At 45.5% G+C, this 20,585-nt stretch overlaps 1 protein-coding gene across 1 annotated transcript; it reads right to left on the reverse strand.

Moving 5' to 3' along the window:
- Positions 1-912: 912 nt before the first annotated feature.
- ppp2r2ab (protein phosphatase 2, regulatory subunit B, alpha b) lies at positions 913-15,738 on the reverse strand. The gene is made up of 10 exons (XM_021602554.2): positions 15,380-15,738; positions 13,228-13,305; positions 5,928-6,025; positions 5,625-5,784; positions 5,403-5,515; positions 4,912-5,089; positions 4,607-4,771; positions 4,212-4,381; positions 3,781-3,872; positions 913-3,682 (listed from the first exon to the last, which is right to left on the reverse strand). The coding sequence occupies exons 1-10, from the start codon at positions 15,384-15,386 to the stop codon at positions 3,403-3,405; spliced, it is 1,341 nt and encodes a 446-aa protein (XP_021458229.1). The 5' UTR covers positions 15,387-15,738; the 3' UTR covers positions 913-3,402.
- Positions 15,739-20,585: the final 4,847 nt, after the last annotated feature.

Here is a 20,585-nt window from a genome sequence, read left to right on the forward strand (position 1 = left end):
ATTACGTAACGTACTGGAAATTGACCACCCCCGTTTATATTATACATCAGTGACACCACATCGTGAGAAAATAACAGGAATAAATTATAAAATTGTAGTTCAATACTTTCACAACTCTGTAAAGGCATCATCTGTATATTTACAAGACGTGAAAGAATCTTCATTTGAGATCGCGCACATCGGCACGTACCCCAAGATGCCAATGCCATCCCTCAATACCCAGTTGTGTGTAGTAGATCAAAGGATACGCCTATGCGTGGGGATAAAATGTTGCATTGTGCAATAAAACCCTCAAAACAACTTAAGTTCACCTCACACTTATTTAACAGTTTGGCACTTGTTTATATAAACAAATAAAAATGTCAACAACTTCATGTACCTGGGGCATAAACAGCCAGCACTCCTATTTCAAAGTGGGTGTTATCAGAGGGATGTCAACATTGGACTAAACGAGGCATGAATATGCTCCAATCTGAAGTGGCATCGAGTTTGTCAGTTTATAGTCCTAAAAAACGGAACTGAATGGAACCTCTGCTCGTTCGGGCCATTCCTATGGGGGAGGTGGGGAATTAATAGGGTTTTAGGATACCCCTTTAGAGCTTATTTCAGTGTTTAACACAGGTTTAGGTGATCTTATGTTCCATAAGATATGTTAATGTGATCTTTATGAATTAGGAAAGCCTTTGTGTGCTTGTTTTGCTTACATAAACACGTCAAAATTCCCCAAAAGATTGTTGAAGATCCTCATAGAACAAAACATGATCTCCAAAGCCTGTGTTTACCATAGACCTCATTTTCAGCGTTTATCCAAAACACAGACGAGCCCTGGCAGTTAGTTCCTACAAAAAGACTCCATTACTATTGCTCTCTATTAAAATGTAAAGACCAGGGCATGACACATTAGTAAAACAATTAAATTAAAATAAAGTACTTTATTCCTGTCATTGTCACCATAGACTTACAACAGCTGTATTATATTTGTAATTATTGTCAAACATGATTGGAGGTATCATGATTTCAACTGTCAAATTGCACTGTGTGTAGACATAAGTTAACGAGCAAAATCATATAGAGCATGGTCTTGGTGAGTGAGTTCCACTTCACTCCGATTCAGATATATATTTTTTTAACATTGCCTCTTTCATGGCAGTTCTTCATGAAATGCTACACACATCTTTAGCGTTTCACTATGTAATTTTCTGTATAATATTGGGAGTACTATGACACAGATCAAGTATGACACTGTGTAGCACTTGGAATGACTGAGGTTTTCTTATAATGAAGTATTGCTTTTCTGCAATAGAAATATCATTAAGCGAGGTATGAAAAGGGGATACTCCTGACAATATAAAATACATCTTCAAGAGATGTCACTTCACCTTAAAGAAAACGAATAAAACGGATATTACATGTGTTCCATTTATAAATATGACAAATCTCAGAATGTCTGTCTCTTTGACAACAGAAAACCAAGATTTTTTTATTTTTAAAGAGACACAGCAAGTACTCCCTGGTTGCCAGACTCAGTAAAGTCTCTCCCAAGCAGTTATAAGGAGTCCTCACTGGGCCAGACAGACTGGTTGTGGAGCTAGTGGTGTGTGCAGACACACACACACACAAAAGTATGTGGACATCCTTCCAAATAAGTGAATTTGCCTATTTCAGCCACAGCCGTTGCTGACGGGTATTTTAAAATCGAGCACACTGCGAGCAAATCTCCATAGACAAACATTGGCAGTAGAATGGCCTTACTGAAGAGCTCAGTGATTTTCAACGTGGTACCATCATAGGATGCCACCTTTTCAACAAGTCAGTTCGTCAAATTTCTGCCATGCTAGAGATGCCCCAGTCAACTGTAAGTGCTGTTATTGTGACGTGGAAACGTCTAGGAGCAACAACGGTTCACAAGCTCACAGAACGGGACCGGCGAGTGCTGAAGCACGTAAACATCGTATGTCCTCGGTTGCAACACTCATGAGTTCCAAACTGTCTGAAAGCAACGTCAGCACAAGAACTGTTCGTCGGGAGCTTCATGAAATGGGTTTCCATGGCCGAGCAGCTGCACACAAGCCTAAGAACACCATGTGCAATGCTGGAGTGGTGTAAAGCTTGCCACCTTTGGACGCTGGCAACGTGTTCTCTGGAGTATGAATCACGCATTACCAGCTGGCAGTCCGATGGACGACTCTGGGTTTGGCAGATTCCAGGGGAATGTTACCTGCCCTAACGCATAATGCCAACTGTAAAGTTTGGTGGTGTAGGAATAATGGACTGGGGCTGTTTTCATGGTTCGGGCTAGGCCTCTTAGTTCCAGTGAAGGGAAAACTTAACGCTACGGCATACAATGACATTCAAGACGATTCTGTGCGTCCAACTTGTGGCAACAGTTGGGGAAGGCCCTATCCTGTTTGAGCATGACTATGCCCCCATGCATGCGGTTTGTTGAGATCGGCGAGAAAAAAACTTGACGAGCCGGCAGAGCCCTGAGCTCAACACCATCAAACATCTTTGGGATAAATTGGAACACAGACTGCGAGCTAGGTGTAATCAGCCAACATCAGTGCCCGACCTCACGAATGCTCGTGGCTGGATGAAAGCAAGTCCTTGTAGCAATGTTCCAACATCTAGTGGAAAGCCTTCCCAAAAGAGTGGAGGCCGTTATAGCACCAACTCCATATTAATGCCCATGATTTTGGAATGAGAAGTTTGAAAAGCAGGTGTCCACATACTTTTGGTCATGTAGTGTAGGACCAGTCATACTACATACTCTCAGTAGATGTTTTAGACTGTTCCTCTGAGGTGCAGCAGTACACCAACAGCAGCAACAGCTAGGCTCTTTGATAAATGTGTGTCTGAATATTTCTGTGTGTAAGTAAGAGATGGAGGCTCTTGGAGAATTACATGGTATGAGAAACAATAGAAACAGAACACCAGTTCTTGTAATTGAATTAAAACAGAACAGTTTGGCAGTTGACTAATAAAAAAACATGACTATGGCACCAGACAATGAAAGGTGCTGCTGAAGGGGCAGGGATGGTTCTCAGAGTGTTGGTTTTTCTACTAGCCCTCGACCCCCCCCCCCCCAAAGAAAGTGTGCTTGTCAGACATACATATAAATTAAACAAGTTACCCATGTTGCCCTGGGGCTGGGCGATACTGGGCAGCCGACACACAGATTGGCACATCACCACCAAAACAATATCATGGTGAGTGACATGTCACTGTGCCACAGAAGCTGATGGTGGGCAAGAATATGGTTTGTTTTCCACACCTGGAAACATGGCAAAGTCTGTTTTGTCCAATGACAGGTTAGTTGTTGTTGACGGCGATGTTGTCACACATTTTGTTCTTGACTAAAATTAAAGGCTGAAGGTAGTGGATGTCTGCCTTCACAGAAAACATCTAGTTCACTTTGTCCTGGAATATGTAGAGGTTGTTGGTGGTTGCCACAGCGATGACATTGTCCTGAGGGTGCCAGGCAGTGTGGAGGATTTTCTTGTTGAAGTCCAGGCTGTCTACACTGATCTCATCCTTCTTCCGCTTCCCGTCGGCACACACCTTGCGGGGCTTCAGGACCTGCTGTGGCTTACTGCCCTCCCGGGACGCCTCCAGGGTCACGTCCCGCCTCTGGCCCCGGTCAAACATCCGGAAGAAGTTGTTGTATGAGCCCGTCATCACCACACTGGAAAGGAAAATGAGAGGATTAAAACAAGGAAACGAAGAACCTAGGGCTTGTTATTTTTATGAATACAATTTGAGTACTTGGCAATGAACGTTAACCTGTCATTTCCGTTCCAGCAGCACTCAAACTTGTCGAAGATGCAGTCGTTTTCATAGAGCGAGCACAGCTTATTCCTGAGGTACTCGTGAACCTGCCATGAGGGAAAAAGACAGGCCAGATCAACATGGTGTCACATACAAACCTCAGCGGTCAACTCAGTATTTATGAGTCATTTAGGGAAAAATATTCTGAATAGGAGGGTTAAGATGATTGAAATGGCCTACAACATAAGTTCAAAGTAAAACTTCTCATTTCAGGGTGTGATAGTGCAGCAGTCTGGCAAGATCAGACGTAGAGTCCCCCTAGCGGACATTATCTGAAGCTACATGCAGGAAATGAGGTGTGTTCAGTCCCTGATAAAAACGTGCACTAAAACAGCCTGTTGACTTTCTCAAACTTTAAGTCCCCACACTCCCTCTGCCAGTCTCACCTGGTACGTCTCCACGGGCCTGCTCTCCATGTTCAGGTCCCAAATCTTGACAGACAGGTAGTCCCGGGTCATCATGTAGCGCCCGTTGTGGCTGAACTTGACGTCTGAGATGGAAGAGATTATCTCAGAGAAGAAGGAGCGGTTACTGGGGTCCTCCGGCTCTTCGAACACTGGAGAGGTCAAGTTAGTTCAAGTTAACCACTATTAGAGAAAATAAGGTGCATGTTGCTGTGCTAGCCCCACCCCCAGCTCCCATCTAATGTGAAAACAAGATATTCCCACATCTCTAACTATGCAGCGATGTGAATTCAGTCAAGCCATTTTCTAACATGAAAACCCCTTATACAGAGGTTGTTGCAGTGGCCACTAGGTGCCTGTTGATCATAGGTACTCACATTTGGAGTGCGTGTCACATAGTGCAGATGCCCTCATGTCACAGAGGCGGATGGTGCCCTTGCTGCTGCTGTAGACAAAGGTGTTGCACTGGTGTGGATGGAACTCAGCTGCTGTAATCACCTCTGTCAGCTCCTCCATGTTGGCTGGCTTTATATCCACAATGTCTGGGAGGGGCTAGAGTCAAGGGGGACTAGCACACCTACTGAGAAGAGATTTGTGACACACCGGGGGTAAACGTAAACACACACACCCCCCTCTGTCCCTTCCCTCAACCATCCTATAATTAACAGCTTGTCGAGGATACTGAAGCTGCGGTCTGTGATCTCCTGGTGCCAGAGATTGATGCGCAGGTCGTCTGCGGATAGATACGTCTCATGGTCACTGTTTATGGAGATGGAGTTGATGTGGTAGGTGTGCGCGTTGGCAAACACCCTGCGAGGGCTCGCCTCCACCATGAGGTCCATGGGTCTAAACACAGGCACCTGCAAGGGTACAGAGGGTAGTCAGCGGGTGAGGCGCTAAGGGTATAGGCTACACCCACAGTGACTAGTGTTTCTCTATACTATAACTAAGGCCCTGTTTTACTGCAATTATTTGACATGCCTGGATTTTTATCAAACTGTCCCTCTTTATTTTTGTCAGCTGGTCCAGCACCATCCTCAGATTTTAGTTAGTGTGTGCAATACTCGTTTCTAGAGAGCTTAAAATACAGAATAAAAATCGCACAGTCACATGATTGCACAGAACACAGGGCCCCAACTTGAGCCCCTAGCATGTAATTAGCTAAGCACGTACTCGAAGTGCAGTGACAGTGTTGGGGTCTATGTAGCGTCCATCCTCCTCTTTCAGGTTGTAGCCCTCTGGTCGCTTGTCTCGTTCACTGATCTTCCACAACTTTATGGTTTTGTCTGCCAATCAGAACACAGGACTAGATAAATATATTTAACAGTTAAACAAAGCTCAGTAATGGGATGCACATATAAAAGTGAAAGTTCACCAGAGTGAAAACCGACTGACCGTTTGTGGACAACAGGAACTGAGCTGCGTTCTTCTGGGGCAGCCAGCGGATTTTGTTGATCTTCTCCTCGATCTCTAAACTCTTCAAGTAGTCAAACTCGGGCTCATGGCTCTGGAAAGTACTGTAAACATTGTACTCACTACGACACTGTGGCTTATTCTGTTGGGGGAGAGAGAGGGAGTAGACGAAGAGAAAGATAAAAAGGAGTAAGGAATGGAGGGAGAGGGTAGAAAAATCCAAAAGCAAATAAAAATGTAAAAATGCTGATTTTGAATTTAAAAACTCCAAACTTACAGTCTTACCTCTATTTCCTGCTGAAAGATGACTACCCTGCCACCCTTGTCTCCTGTTGCTAGCAGCTCCCCTGAGTGGTTGAACTCCACAGTAGATATGATGTCAGCTGAACACATAACAGATGCAATTAATTTCGATTGGACTTCTATAAGTCATGAGAAAACTCTAACCTAGTGGTTAGAGTGTTGGGCCAGTGACCGAAAGGTTGCTAGATCGAATCCCCAAGCTGACAAGGTAAAAATCTGCCGTTCTGCCCCTGAACAAGGCAGTTAACCCACTGTTCCTAGGCCATCATTGTAAATAAGAATTTGTTCTTAACCAACTTACCTAGATAAATAAAATACAAATTATACCCATCACAACAGGTATTCAGAGAAATTTCAGATGGTTGTATCCATGAGACAGCAGTTAGCATTACTAGCACTGGATTTGTTTAGAGGTCTATCGGCTATCCAGGAGCTGGAGTCTTAGGGCTGGATGAGTATCTGGGTGGATGTAGGCCATAGCATTCCACTGAGGATGTGATGGCATCCAAAGCAGACAATGATCAGTAACCAAGTTCCTACAGGCTGCAGCACATTCCCCCAACAGCAGTATGGAGGCTTTGTAGACAAAAGCTGAGACTTTAACCCACTGTTGCCCATTCAAGCAGAAAGACAATGCTGAGAAATATTGCAGCAGGAGGCCATAGACTGGGCTAAACACCCTGGGGCATGTAAGTGTGTATCGTGTTTAAGGAGGCCATGGACACACCGAGTTGTCAATGCCCTGAACCCCCACATGTTGTTTTAAGCACTTATTTCCATGACTGATCAAAACTTGTTGTTTTCTCATGACACTCTGGTTCCTCTGAGCAACATTTGGAATATCGAATCACAATACATATAGAACCACTATAATGGTTAAAATTGATAATAAAGCCACCAGTGATTTTATTTGGTAACTCCACATTTTTTTGGGGTGTTGGACAGACTAAAAACACCAGCAAATCAGTTCCAAGTGATTTTAATTGGAAATCTGTTCAAACTATTCCCACACCTAGAGATGTGATCAAATCAAATGTTAGTCACATGCGCCAAATACAACCTTAGTGAAATGCCCCCACCCACAATGCAGTTTCAGAAAAATACAGATAAGAATAACAGATAAAAGGTAAGTAATTAAAGGGCAGCCAGCTGAATAACAATAGCGAGACTATATACAGGGGGTACCGATACAGAGTCGATGTGCGGGGGCACCGGTTAGTTGAGGTAGTATGTACATGTAGGTAGAGATATTAAAGTGACTATGCATAGATGACAACAGAGTGTAACAGTGGTGTAAAGAGGGGGTGAGGCAATGCAAATAGTCTGGGTAACCATTTGACTAGATGTTCAGGAGTCTTATGGCTTGGGGGTAGGTGGTGTTTAAAAGCCTCTTGAACCTAGACTTGGCGCTCCGCTACCGCTTGCCGTGCGGCAGCAGAGAGAACAGTCTATGACTAGGGTGGCTGGAGTCTCTGGCAATTTTTATGACCTTCTGACACCACCTGGTATAGAGGTCCTGGATGGCAGGAAGCTTGGCCCCAGTGATGTATCGGTCCTTTCGCACCACCCTCTGTAGTAGGGCTTGGCGATATGGCCAAAATCTCATATCCCAATATAGGTCATTTCATATCCCGATATCGATACATAGCGCATTTTTCTGTAAATTCAATGAATAAATACGTTATATAAAATGACCACATGTAAAGGCCTATTTCTTATTACTCAACAAATAAAAAAAATAATCAAATGAGCAAGTACCTTATTTAGAACCTTTGCAAATGTTTCAATTAAGCACTTAACAAAATGTATAATCTGAAAAGGTAAATAGAAAACAAACACTTCAACTATAGTTAAAATAAATAGGCCTATTTTTTAATATATTTTTTAAATAACAGGGCTTGCCTGTTTTGCATGTTATTTTTGCATTTGGTACCTTGGGTCGAGTGTTAGCACCAACTCATGAAACCCCTATTTCTCGACCATGTAAATTGGGGCCATATCTTTGCAGATGTAAGTTGTAACGGCAGCTGTTACATCCTTCCCTCTTCGTGATTCTTTGCCATATGGTGTGCTGCGGGCAAAAGCCTCTTGCAACGTCTGAGTTGGGGGTTTGTTTTGAGCACTGTCTATACTTTTTTGGGGTCTCATCTGTAGACTCTCTCCGTACTGTTTGACATGATTCTCGCGTAGGTGGTAAAAGAGGTTAGTGGTGTTTGAGCCTGTTGTTGGGACTGGCCTGCGGCATATTTTGCAGTGGACGGTTCTGGTCCGTGTCAGACTTCTCATATCCAAACCACGTCCATCAGACCGAAGGTGCCCCTCTTTTAGGTACGAGCGCCGTGTCCTGTCACTCTCCTGTCATGTGTTTGTGTTGCAAATTTCCTTCCACACGGCTCTGTAGTGCCCTGCAGTCAGAGGCCGAGCAGTTGCCATACCAGGCAACCAGTCAGGATGCTCTCAGTGGTGCAGTTGTAGAACCTTTTGAAGATCTGAGGACCCATGCCAAACCTTGTCAGTCTCCTGAGGGGGAATAGGCTTTGTCGTGCCCTCTTCACAACTGTCTTGGTGTGCATGGACCATGTTAGTTTGTTGGTGATGAGGGCTTCTAGTTACTTGGCGTCCACAACCTGCTCCACTGCAGCCCTGTCGATGAGAATGGGGGCATGCTTAATCCTCTTTCGACAATCATCTCCTTTCTCTTGAGCATGGTGAGGTCTCTGACCTCCCTATTGACAGTATCACCGTTGTCTGTGAATAGGCCTACATCTGTTGTGTTGTCGGAAAATGTAATGGGTGTTGGAGTCATGCAGTAATGAGTGAACAGGGAGTACATGCACCCCTAAGGGGCCTCTGTGTTGAGGATCAGCGTTGCGGAAGTGTTACCTACCCTTACCACCGGGGGGCAGTCTGTCGAAGTCCAGGATCCAGTTGCAGAAGGTGGTGTTTAGTCCCTGGGTCCTAAGCTTATTGATGAGCTTTGAGGGCATTTTGGTGTTGAACCCTGAGCTGTAGTCAATGAATAGCATTCTCACATAGGTGTTCCTTTTGTCTAGGTGGGAAAGGGCAGTGTGAAGTGCAATAGAGATTGCATCATATGTGGATCTGTTGGGGTGGTATGCAAATTGAAGTGGGTCTAGGGTTTCTGGGATGATGGTGTTGATGTGAGTCATGACCAGCCTTTCAAAGCACTTCATGGCCACAGATCTGAATGCTACGGGTCGGTAGTCATTTAGGAAGGTTACCTTAGTGTTCTTGGGCACAGGGACTGTGATGGTCTGCTTAAAACATGCTGGTATTACAGACTCAACAGGGCGAGGTTGAAAAATATCAGTGAAGACACTTGCCAGCTGGTAAGGGCATGCTCGCAGTACACGTCCTGGTAATCCGTCTGGCCATGCGGCCTTGTGAATGTAACTGTTTAAAAGGTCTTACATTGGCAGCAGAGAGCGCGATAACACAGTCGTCCGGAACAGCTGGTGCTCTGATGCATGTTTGTGTTATTTGCCTCAAAGCGAGCATAGAAGCAATTTAGCTCGTCTGGCAGGCTCGTGTCACTGGGCAGCTCTCAGCTGTGCTTCGCATTGTAGTCTGTAATGGTTTGCAAGCCCTGCCACATCAGACGAGCATCAGAGCCGGTGTAGTACGATTCGAACATAGTCCTGTATTGACGCTTTGCCTGCTTTGCCTGTTTGATGGTTCGTTGGAGGGCATAGCCAGATTTCTTATAAGCTTCCGGGTTAGAGTCCCGCTCCTTGAAAGCGACAGCTCTAGTCTTTAGCTCAGTGCGGATGCTCCCTGTAAATCCATGACTTCTGGTTGGGGTATGTACATACGGTCACTGTGGGGACGACGTCATCGATGCACTTATTGATGAAGCCAATGACTGATGAGGTCTATTCCTCAATGCCATTGGAAGATTCACAGAACATATTCATATTCAAGCCCTGTAGCTTAGCATCCGCTTAATCTGACCACTTTTCTTTATTGATCTAGTCACTGCTTCCTGCTTTAATTTGTGCTTGTAAGCAGGAATCAGGAGGATAGAATGATGGTCAGATTTGCCAAACGGAGGGCGAGGGAGAGCTTTATACGCGTCTGTGTGTAGAGTAATGGTGGTTGCACAATTAACATGCTGTTAGAAATGAGGTAAAACTGACTTAAGTATCCCTGCATTAAAGTCCCCGGCTACTAGGAGTGCCGCTTCTGGATGAGTGTTTTCCTGTTTACTTATGGCAGAATACAGCTCATTCAATGCTGTCTTAGTGCCAGCCTCTGTGGTGGTATGTAAACAGCTACAAAAAATACAGATGAAAAATCTAGGTAGGTGGTGTGGTCTACAGCTTATCATGAGATACTCTACGTCAGGTGAGCAATAGCTTGAGACTTCCTTAGATATTGCGCAAAAATACATGTCTTACCGGACGCCGCTGTTCTATCCTGCCAGCACATCATGTAACCAGCCAGCTGTATGTTGATATTGTCATCGTTCAGCCACGACTCCATGAAGCATAAGATGTTACAGTTTTTAATGTCCCGTTGGTAGTTTAATCTTCTGCGTAACTCGTCAATTTTATTCTCCAAAGATTGCACATTTGCTAGCAGAATGGAGGGAAGTGGTGGGTTTATTTGATAGCCTCCCATTCCTCAGAAGGCAGCCCACCCTTCAGCCCCTCGTTCTCCATCTCCACGCAGATCACTGGATAGGGGTCTGTTCCCGAGGAAGCAGTATATCTTTCGCGTCGGGCTTGTCAAAGTTGTGAAAAAAAAGGGTTCTGGTAGTCCATGGTGAGTAATCGCAGTCATGATGTCCAGAAGTTATTTTCAGTCATAAGAGATGGTAGCGTCAACATTATGTACAAAATAAGTTAAAAAGTTCAATGCAAATAAACTAAAAAATATATATAAAATGTATGGCAGAGGCACGTAAAACGTCTGGCTTCTCCTCCAGTGCCAGCTCATAACTTAAGGTTTGAAATTATTGTTTTAGTCAAATATATCTGTTTAGGCTTCTTGCGGTCAATATGCAGTCTACAAATGATTTGTAAATCATGTTCCGGCCCCCTGACCAGTGAAAATTTCACCCTGTGGCTAATCTAGTTGTTGATTCCTGTCATCCATATGCCCAGTGCCAGGGTTTCTTTATTTTTTTTGTATTTTCTACATTGCAGAATAACAGTGAAGACATCAAAACCTTGAAATAACATGGAATCACATAGTAACCAAAAAAAAAAATAATCAAACTATATTTTATATTTGACATTCTAAGTAGCCACACTTTTCCTTGATGACACCTTTGCACACTCCTGGCATTCTCTCAACCAGCTTCATGATGAATGCTTTTCCAACAGTCTTGAAGGAGTTCCCACATATGCTGAGCACTTTTTGGATGCTTTCCCCTCACTGCAGTCCAACTCATCCCAATTGGGTTGAAGTCTGGTGATTGTAGAGGCCAGGTCAACTGACGCAGCACACTATCACTCTCTTTCTTGGTCAAATAGCCCTTACACTGCCTGGAGGTATGTTTTGGGTCATTGTCCTGTTGAAAAATAAATTATAGTGGGACTAAGCACAAAACAGATGGGATATCACTGCAAAATTCTGTGGTAGCCATGCTGGTTAAATGTGCCTTGAAATCTAAATAAATCACAAACAGTGTCACCAGCAAAGCACCCCCACACCACCGCCTCCATTCTTCACATTGGGACTCACACATGTGGAGAGCATCCGTTCACCTACTCTGCATCTCACAAAGACACAGCAGTTGGAACCAAAAATCTCAAATTTGGACTCCAGACCAAAGGACAGATTTCCACTGGTCTAATGTCCATTGCTCATGTTTCTTGGCCCAAGCAAGTCTCTTCTTATTGATGTCCTTTAATAATGGTTTCTTTGCAGCAAGTCAACAATGAAGGCCTGATTCACAGTCTCCTCTGAACAGTTGATGTTAATGTGTGTTACTTGAACTCTGTGAAGCATTTATTGGGGCTGCAATTTCTGAGGCTGGTAACTCTAATGAACTTATCCTCTGCAGCAGAGGTACCTCTGGGTCTGCGTTTCCTGTGGCGTTCATCATGAGAGCCAGTTCCATCATAGCGCTTGATGGTTGTTGCGACTGCACTTGAAGAAACTTTCAAAGTTCTTGAAAATGTTCCAGATTGACTAACCTTTATGTCTTAAAGTAATGGACCGTCGTTTCTATTTGCTTATTTGAGCTGTTCGTGCCATAATATGGACTCGATCTTTTACCAAATCAGGCTCTCTTCTGAATACCACCCCTACCATGTCACAACAACTGAATGGCTCAAACTTATTAAGGAAAGAAATTCCACAAATTAACAGGGCACACCTGTTAACTGAAATACATTCCAGGTGACTACTTCATGAAGCTGGTTGAGAGAATGCCAAGAGTGTGCAAAGCTGTCATCAAGGCAAAGGGTGGCTACTTTGAAGAATCTCAAACACATATGTTGTGTTTAACACTTTTTTGGTGACTATATGATTCCATGTGTTATTTCATAGTTGATGTCTTCATTATTATTCTACAATGTAGAAAATAGTAAAAAATAAAAAACCTGGACTTTTGACTGGTACTCTGTGTGTGAGCCACACACGGTTATTACTTTTTGACAATATATTGTATCATTTTGATCATGTCGTAATGTTATTTTTGCACTACTTGCCTACACCAAAACGGCAGTGTTTCTCCTTCATAGCTTGTTCTCCATCTTTTTAAATAGGGAGCCAATTTGTTTTCAGCACTTATTTCCATGACTGATCAAAACCTGTTTTCTCAAGGCTCTCTTTTCCCTCTGCAGCAGACATATGGTAAGCTATGTGTTTGGAATATCGAATCACAATAGAAATCACAGTACGGAATCGCAATACATATCGGCACCTAAGTATCGTGATAATATCGCATTGTAAGGTCCCTGGCAATTTCCAGCCCTAGCGTACAGTGCACCATACTGGATGTTCAGACAGACTGTGTCAGCATGAGGCAACAGGACAAAAGACAAGAGAAAGCAGCAAGCAAGCCATTGTGTGTCAGAAATTGACTATGCAGTCACTCTTACACATAGCACCGGACTGTCTGCGAGGCTAGTAGTGTAACATTTAGGGAGATGAGAAGTCATGGGTGACGCCAGGGAATGAAAGAGAACTGGACAAGCGTGTTGCATTGAGTACCATTTATCCAGCACAACATAATCTATTGTGAAATATGAATAAATACTAGGAAGCCATGATGATTCTGCAACAACTATGACCTGTGGAGAGTTCTTACCTTCGGCAACGTCGTCATCAATGGCCCCCTTCACCTGTGAGAAGCACCACTGCACGTCATTGCTCCCACCTCCAGCTCCTGAATGGCAGAATGACAGTTACTGATCATGACTGGTTATGTTACAAATCTGAGAGTGACCTGACTATTGCCACAAAAAAATTCTGTGTACTGCCAGACACAAAATGACCTGTCTTGGTCCCATCTTGTGCATAAAGCTCATTTGTCTTTGATAACATCTGATACTACATGGACAGAGAAGTCAAAATGAACACCAACGACCTCAGGAGTCCTTGGAGACCTATGACTGTACTTCCACAATCTCTTGATAATACACTTGTTAATTAAGAGACCCCTCTGGCACAGCGTAAGATAATAAATAATTAGGTGGGTGCTTATTTGCCCTACTGGAAATGTGTTTTTTATATATCCCAACAAACCCTCAGAGTGGGCCAGAGTCTGCCATAATCAACACCGGAGCAATTAGGGTTAAGTGCCTTGATCAAGAGCACATTGACAGATTTTTCACTTTGTCATTTCGGATATCTGAACTTGCGACTCTTCGGTTACTGGCCCAACACTGTAACCACTAGGCTACCTGCCACCCTCAACAGCTGTTAGCTTCAAACATCATACACTAGGTCAAGGCTGGGGAAATACTACTACAATATTATATAATGGATAAGGAATAGACATTTCCCACAGAGATGTGTAAATAACCATTGAAACAGGTCAACTAGTTCTAGCCCAGCTCTCTGGCTGGGTTATTACAGGTATATTATCCAGAAAGGTTCTCGATGATAATAAACGGTAATTGCACAATGAAACAGGTTGAGTTGTACATTTCCACAAGTAATAATTTATGTTATTGCACAATGGAACTGGTTAGATTCGTTGATAAAAACATGTCTGGGTGTGTGTTAACTGTAGGAGGAGCAGGTATGAATAGAATGTTGTCAATGTAGAGGGTGAAGCCTTAATGTCCCATCAATAAAAGAATGGGAAACCTCATACATCTAGCATGTAACTTGGCTGACTACAAGTGATCACAATTGTAAGAGTGCTAAATTAGGTTGTCATCTGCCTCTGCAAAAAGTGATACAAGCACCATGGAGCCCTCTGTCAACAAGTAATACCGTATCCCATTATTTGGGCCCCCGAGAGGCGCAGCGGTCTAAGGCACTGCATCTCAGTGCTAGAGGCGTCACTACAGACCTTTGTTCGATTCCTGGCTGTGTCACAACCGGGCATGATTGGGAGTCCCATAGGGAAGCGCACATTTGGCCAAACGTCGTTAGGGTTTGGCCGTCTTTGTAAATAAGAATTTGTTCTTAACTGACTTGCTTAGTTAAATAAAATAAATCAGACAACCACTGCAATAGAAGCTGGAAAGAAGACAATTCTATATTTAGGGCGCTGCATACTTTCGACAGACACGGAATCTCATGCATAAACTGAGTCATAGATGGTTAGCATTGATTTCAGCCAAGTCATTATTGGCCCAGCTAGCAATGCAATCCCAGCCTGAGGGAAATGGCACGGTGATCTTCATGTTCAAGCACACATAAATATTAAAGCAAAGCCCACATCCAGCAATAGAACCGTGACTCATGACTAAATCGATAATGGTGGTGGTGTGGCATTAAAGGTGGACATCGTAACGTTACAGGTGCCGTTCGGAAGAAGCCAGTCATCATCCACCCACCCCACCATCTTTCACATCAAGACTCCCGCTCAACTCGCCGGTCATGCTAGCGCGACAGTGCCATAGTAGGGACAATTTAGCTACCAGAAATACTACTTGGCTGGCTAACTCACTAAAAGGAAAGTATGGCCTTTGGCATAGTTAGGTAGCTAACGTTACAGCTTCAAACTAACAGTTTGCATGAAATAACAGCGAACAGTATGTGATTGAGAGGAACGTGGGGTTAACTATAACTTAGCCACATCTAGCTAACGTTAGCCTGTAAAGTTGGACCTCCCCAGCTAAGATGATTTGTGAGGCCCAGTGACACATGAGTTAGTTAGCTTTAGCAATTTGTTAGCTAGACGTACATATACGTCTAAATACAGTATTGTATATAACTAGCAAGCTAGCTGGTTAAGGTCGCTAGCTAACGTTATTGCCACCGGTAGAGTTACTATTTTCATTTACCTGCCATGGCTAGAGGGATTCCCGGGCTTGTTTGTCAGGTTATGACTCGTGCAAGCGGTCTCTCAAATGAAGAAACTGAATCGTGAGACCGAGACGTTCCGTCTTGTTCGCTCACTCACACACCCTCCCTGACAAGTCTTCCCACCCTTCCGACACCCACCATCCACAGACAGTTCAAAATGGCGCTACCGCATCCCACATGACATCATCATAACACGCCTCTTCTTGAGTGGAAACGGTGGGCGTATAACCAGAGGGGACACACCCACTGATGGGACACACCATTCTTATTATCATGTATATTATTCATCATCCTGATTACGTCCATAACCTTACTCATTGCCCCAATCTCTAATGAGCCTTTGGCTGATCAGTGGGCAACGGCCGGCCCCTTACCAAGATGGGCAAGCCCGGTTTTCTGATAGGTTGAATTGAGGTCGGACATCAGATACAAAGTGATTATTATATATGTTCTTAAAATATATGATCTTATATTTTAATATGTATGTCACGTTTACATATGGGTTTTAAATATATGATCATATTTTCAAAGTTCATCCAACTCGGAATTTCAAGTTGGAAACTCAGGCCACTCTCTAGAGCTCCACTTTTCAACCTGAGAATCACTGATGTCATGATTTGATCTCGTTTTTTTCCCCAGAGTTCTTAGTCGTCTTGAAAGCACCATAAATCATCAGTTAGACAGACAAGGTCATGGATTGTAAAAAACAGAAAGGGTGCCTATAAAAATAGCACATTTTACATTGTCACTCAAAACATCCTATTTTGGGGGCGGCTAAAACCATGATTTGGTCAAAATACTTGTGTAAATAAGGTTGTTTTTTTAATATCTATGAATTTACAAACATTTCCAAAAACCTGTTTTTACTTTGTCATTATGGGGCATTCTAGAGCAATGGGCCAGTAGCCAAAAGTTACTGGCCCCTCGCAGGGCTGCTGGGCCAGATGGCTGTTCCCACTTTCTACAAGATGTCCACCATAGTTCCAGTATCCAAGCGAATGTATTATCCTCAGTAATCTTCCATCCAAGTTGTCAGACCCAGGTGGCTTGTCATTGTTGATAGTCAACAATATGCTTTTTATGTCTTCCACACTGACTTTTCGGAATTCAAAATTACAGTGCTTGTCTTTCATAATTTGGTCAGTCATACTTGGATGAGTAATTTCAGCATTTGTTGCTGGTATGTCATGCCTAAATCTTGCAGATTTAAAAAATCCTTAAAGTAGTTGGCAATATCAGTGGGTTTTGTGATAAAAATGAGCCATCGGAATCAATGAATGATGGAGCTGAGTTAGCCTTTTTGTCCAAAATGTCGTTTAAGGTGCTCCAAAAATGTGAATATCATTCTTTATATAATTGATCTTTGTTTCATTGTATAGTTTCTTCTTTTTATTCAGTTTAGTCACATGATTTCTAAATTGCAGTTTGTTTGCCAATCGGTTGTGCAGCCAGATTTATTCAACATTCCTTTGCCTCTGTCACACCCTGACCATAGAGAGCCCTCAGGGTTCTCTATAGTATTTTAGGTCAGGGCGTGACTGGGGGGTGTTGTAGTCTTTAATTTCTATGTTGGTGTGAGTATGGTTCCCAATTGGAGGCAGCTGATGATCGTTGCCTCTAATTGGGGATCATAGCACCTCTGGACGCTCCGGACCGAAGGGCGCCTCTCGACGCTGGAAGCTCCTGACTGGAGGGCGCGTCGCTGGAGGCTCCGGACTGGAGGGCGCGTCGCTGGAGGCTCCGGACTGGAGGGCGCGTCGCTGGAGGCTCCGGACTGGAGGGCGCGTCGCTGGAGGCTCCGGACTGGAGGGCGCGTCGCTGGAGGCTCCGGACTGGAGGGCGCGTCGCTGGAGGCTCCGGACTGGAGGGCGCGTCGCTGGAGGCTCCGGACTGGAGGGCGCGTCGCTGAAGGCTCCTGCACTGGAGGGCGCGTCGCTGGAGGCTCCTGCACTGGAGGGCGCGTCGCTGGAGGCTCCTGCACTGGAGGGCGTCGCTGGAGGCTCCTGCCTGGAGGGCGTCGCTGGAGGCTCCTGCCTGGAGGGCGTCGCTGGAGGCTCCTGCCTGGAGGGCGTCGCTGGAGGCTCCTGCCTGGAGGGCATCTCTGGAGGCTCAGGGCTGGGCGCAGGACTCACCAGGCTGGGAAGACACACAGGAGACCTGGTTCTAGGAGCAGGCACAGGACTCACCAGGCTGGGGAGACATACAGGAGGCCTCCTCCTTGGCCGAGGCACCGGATACACTGGGCCGTGGAGGTGCACTGGTGGTCTCGAACGCAGAGCTGGCACCACCTGTTCTGGCTGGATGCCCACTTCCACCCGGCAAATGCGGGACGCTGGCACCGAGCACACCGGCCTGTGAATGCTCGGCCGAGACACATTACGCATCACCCCATAGCCCGGGGCCTGACCAGTCACATGCTCGCCACGGTAAGCACGGGGAGTGAGCTCAGGTCTCCAACCTGACTCCGCCACACTCCCCGTGTGCACCTCTCGGGCTTCCTTGCCAGCCGTGTTCCCTCATAACGCTGGTTCCCTTTTCCTGCTGCCTCCACCTGTTCCCATGGGAGGTGATCCCTTCCAGCCAGGATCTCCTCCCATGTGTAGGATCCCTTGCCATCCAGGATGTCCTCCCATGTCCAGTCCTCTCTTCCACGCCGCTTGGTTCTTTGGTGGTGGGTAGTTCTGTCACGGTCGTCATATGGAGGAGACAAAGGCGCAGCGTTGTAAGCGTACATACTTCTTTATTTATACGATATCGCCAACAAACCAATACTCAAACCAAACCGTGAAGCCAACATAGTGCTCACAGGCAACTATACATGGAAAACTACCCACAAATACAGGTGGGAAAAAGGCTACCTAAGTATGGTTCTCAATCAGAGACAACGATAGACAGCTGCCTCTGATTGAGAACCACACCCGGCCAAAGACACAGAAATACAAATCATAGAAAAAGGGACATAGAATGCCCACCCAAATCACACCCTGACCAAACCAAAATAGAAACATATAAAGCTCTCTACGGTCAGGGCGTGACAGAGTGTAATGAGAGGCAGGTGGTTAAAGCGTTGGACTAGTTAACTGTAAGGTTGCAAGATTGAATCCCCCGAGCTAACAAGGTAAAAATCTGTCGTTCTGCCCCTGAATGAGGCAGTTAATCCACCGTTCCTAGGCCGTCATTGAAAACAAGAATGTGTTCTTAACTGACTTGCCTTGTTAAATAAAGATGAAATAAAGGAGTACATTTTTTTTTTTTTTATCGGCCAAATCGGTGTCCAGAAATACTGATTTCCGATTGCCATGAAAACTTGAAATCGGCCCTAATTAATCGGCCATTCCGATTAATCGGTCAACCTAGGGGGTGTTCTAGTCTTTAATTTCTATGTTGGTGTGAATATGGTTCCCAATTGGAGGCAGCTGATGATCGTTGCCTCTAATTGGGGATCATAATTGGGGATCATCAAACAGCCCCAAAACATCTGCTCTAGAGGAGATCTGCATGGAGGAATGGGCCAAAATACCAGCAACAGTGTGTGAAAACCTTGTAAAGACTTACAGAAAACGTTTGACCTCTGTCATTGCCAACAAAGGGTATATAACAAAGTATTGAGATAAACTTTTGTTATTGACCAAATACTTATTTTCCACCATAATTTGCAAATAAATTCATAAAAAATCCTACAATGTGATTTTCTGGATTTTCTCCCCCCATTTTGTCTGTCATAGTTGAAGTGTACCTATGATGAAAATTACAGGCCTCTCTCATCTTTTTAAGTGGGAGAACTTGCACAATTGGTGTCTGACTAAATACTTTTTTGCCCCACTGTAGGTAGGTCCGGCCAGCCGGCCAGTTAGATAGGCCCGGCCAGTTGGTCTTATAGGTCTAGCTAGAGAGCTAGGTAGGTCTGGTCCGGCCAGATAGACAGGTCCGGTCCTCCCGAACAGCCAGATAGACAGGTAGGTCCGGTCTTCCCGGCTGGCCAGATAGATAGGTCCGGTCCTCCCTGCCGGCCAGATAGAAAGGTCCGGTCCCCCTGGCCAGCCGGCCAGATAGATAGGTAGGTCCGGTCCTCCCAGTCAGATAGATTGCTGGGTCTGGTGCAGCCGGCCGGCCAGCCAGCCAGATAGTTAGGCCGTTCGGTTAGATAGATAGGCCTGGCCCGTCGGTCAGATAGATAGGCCCGGCCCGTAGGTCAGATAGATATGCCCGGCCCGTCGGTCAGATAGATATGCCCGGCCAGAGAGCTAGGTAGATCCGGCCGACCAGATCGGACAGATAGGTGGGGTCGGCTGGCCGGCCAGACCATACCTAACTAACTATGTGGCCGGCCAGCCAACCCCACCTATCTGTCCGATCTGGCAGATAGATAGTTAGGTAGGTCCGGTCCAATGAGATAGGTAGGTCCGGTCTTCCTGGCTGGCCAGGTAGAGAGGTAGGTCTGCTCCTCCCGGGCGGCGAGATAGATAGGTAGGTCCAGTCCTCCAGCCAGCCAGATAGGTAGGCCCGGTCCAGCTGGCCAGATAGATAGGTGTGTCCGGTCAAGCCTGCCGGCCACATAGTTAGTTAGGTATGGTCTGGCCGGCCAGACCGCTAGTTAGGTAGGTCCGGTCCATTCAGATAGGTAGGTCCGGTCTTCCTGGCTGGCCAGGTAGATAGGTAGGTCTGCTCCTCCCGGGCGGCGAGATAGATAGGTAGGTCCAGTCCTCCAGCCGGCCAGATATGTAGGCCCGGTCCAGCTGGCCAGATAGGTAGGTCCGGTCAAGCCTGCCGGCCAGATAGGGAGATCCGGTCCTCCCAGCCAGATAGGAAGGTAGGTCTGGTGCCAGCCAGCCAGATAGGTAGATAGACAGGCCGGTCCCGTCGGTCAGATAGATAGGCCCGGCCAGAGAGCTAGGTAGATCGGGCCGACCAGATCGAACAGATAGCCGGACCATACCTAACTAACTATATGGCCAGATAGACAGATAGTTAGGTAGGTCTGCTCCTCCTGGTCGGCGAGATAGATAGGTTGGTCTGTTCCTCCCAGCCGGCCAGATAGCTTGCAGTGGCTGGTCCCACTGCAGATGGTATCCGCTATGGCTTTAAGCACCAAGTTGTAGAACAAGCGATAGCGACCCTCGCCTATGGCTTTTTAGCAACAGCTGAGGATGTACTCAAGTGCTCCTCCTTTTAGACACAGAGAGC

The sequence above is a fragment of the Oncorhynchus mykiss genome, chromosome 5, assembly GCF_013265735.2.
Source record: "Oncorhynchus mykiss isolate Arlee chromosome 5, USDA_OmykA_1.1, whole genome shotgun sequence".
NCBI classification, from domain to species: Eukaryota; Metazoa; Chordata; class Actinopteri; order Salmoniformes; family Salmonidae; genus Oncorhynchus; species Oncorhynchus mykiss.

Coding starts and splice junctions, on each gene's coding strand:
- ppp2r2ab (XM_021602554.2), bottom strand. Junction 6,026..13,227: donor TGATGACGACGTTGCCGAAG/GTAAGAACTCTC, acceptor TTATGTGTTCAG/CTGACATCATATCTACTGTG. Junction 5,090..5,402: donor ACACTGTCACTGCACTTCGA/GTACGTGCTTAG, acceptor GTACCCTTGCAG/GTGCCTGTGTTTAGACCCAT.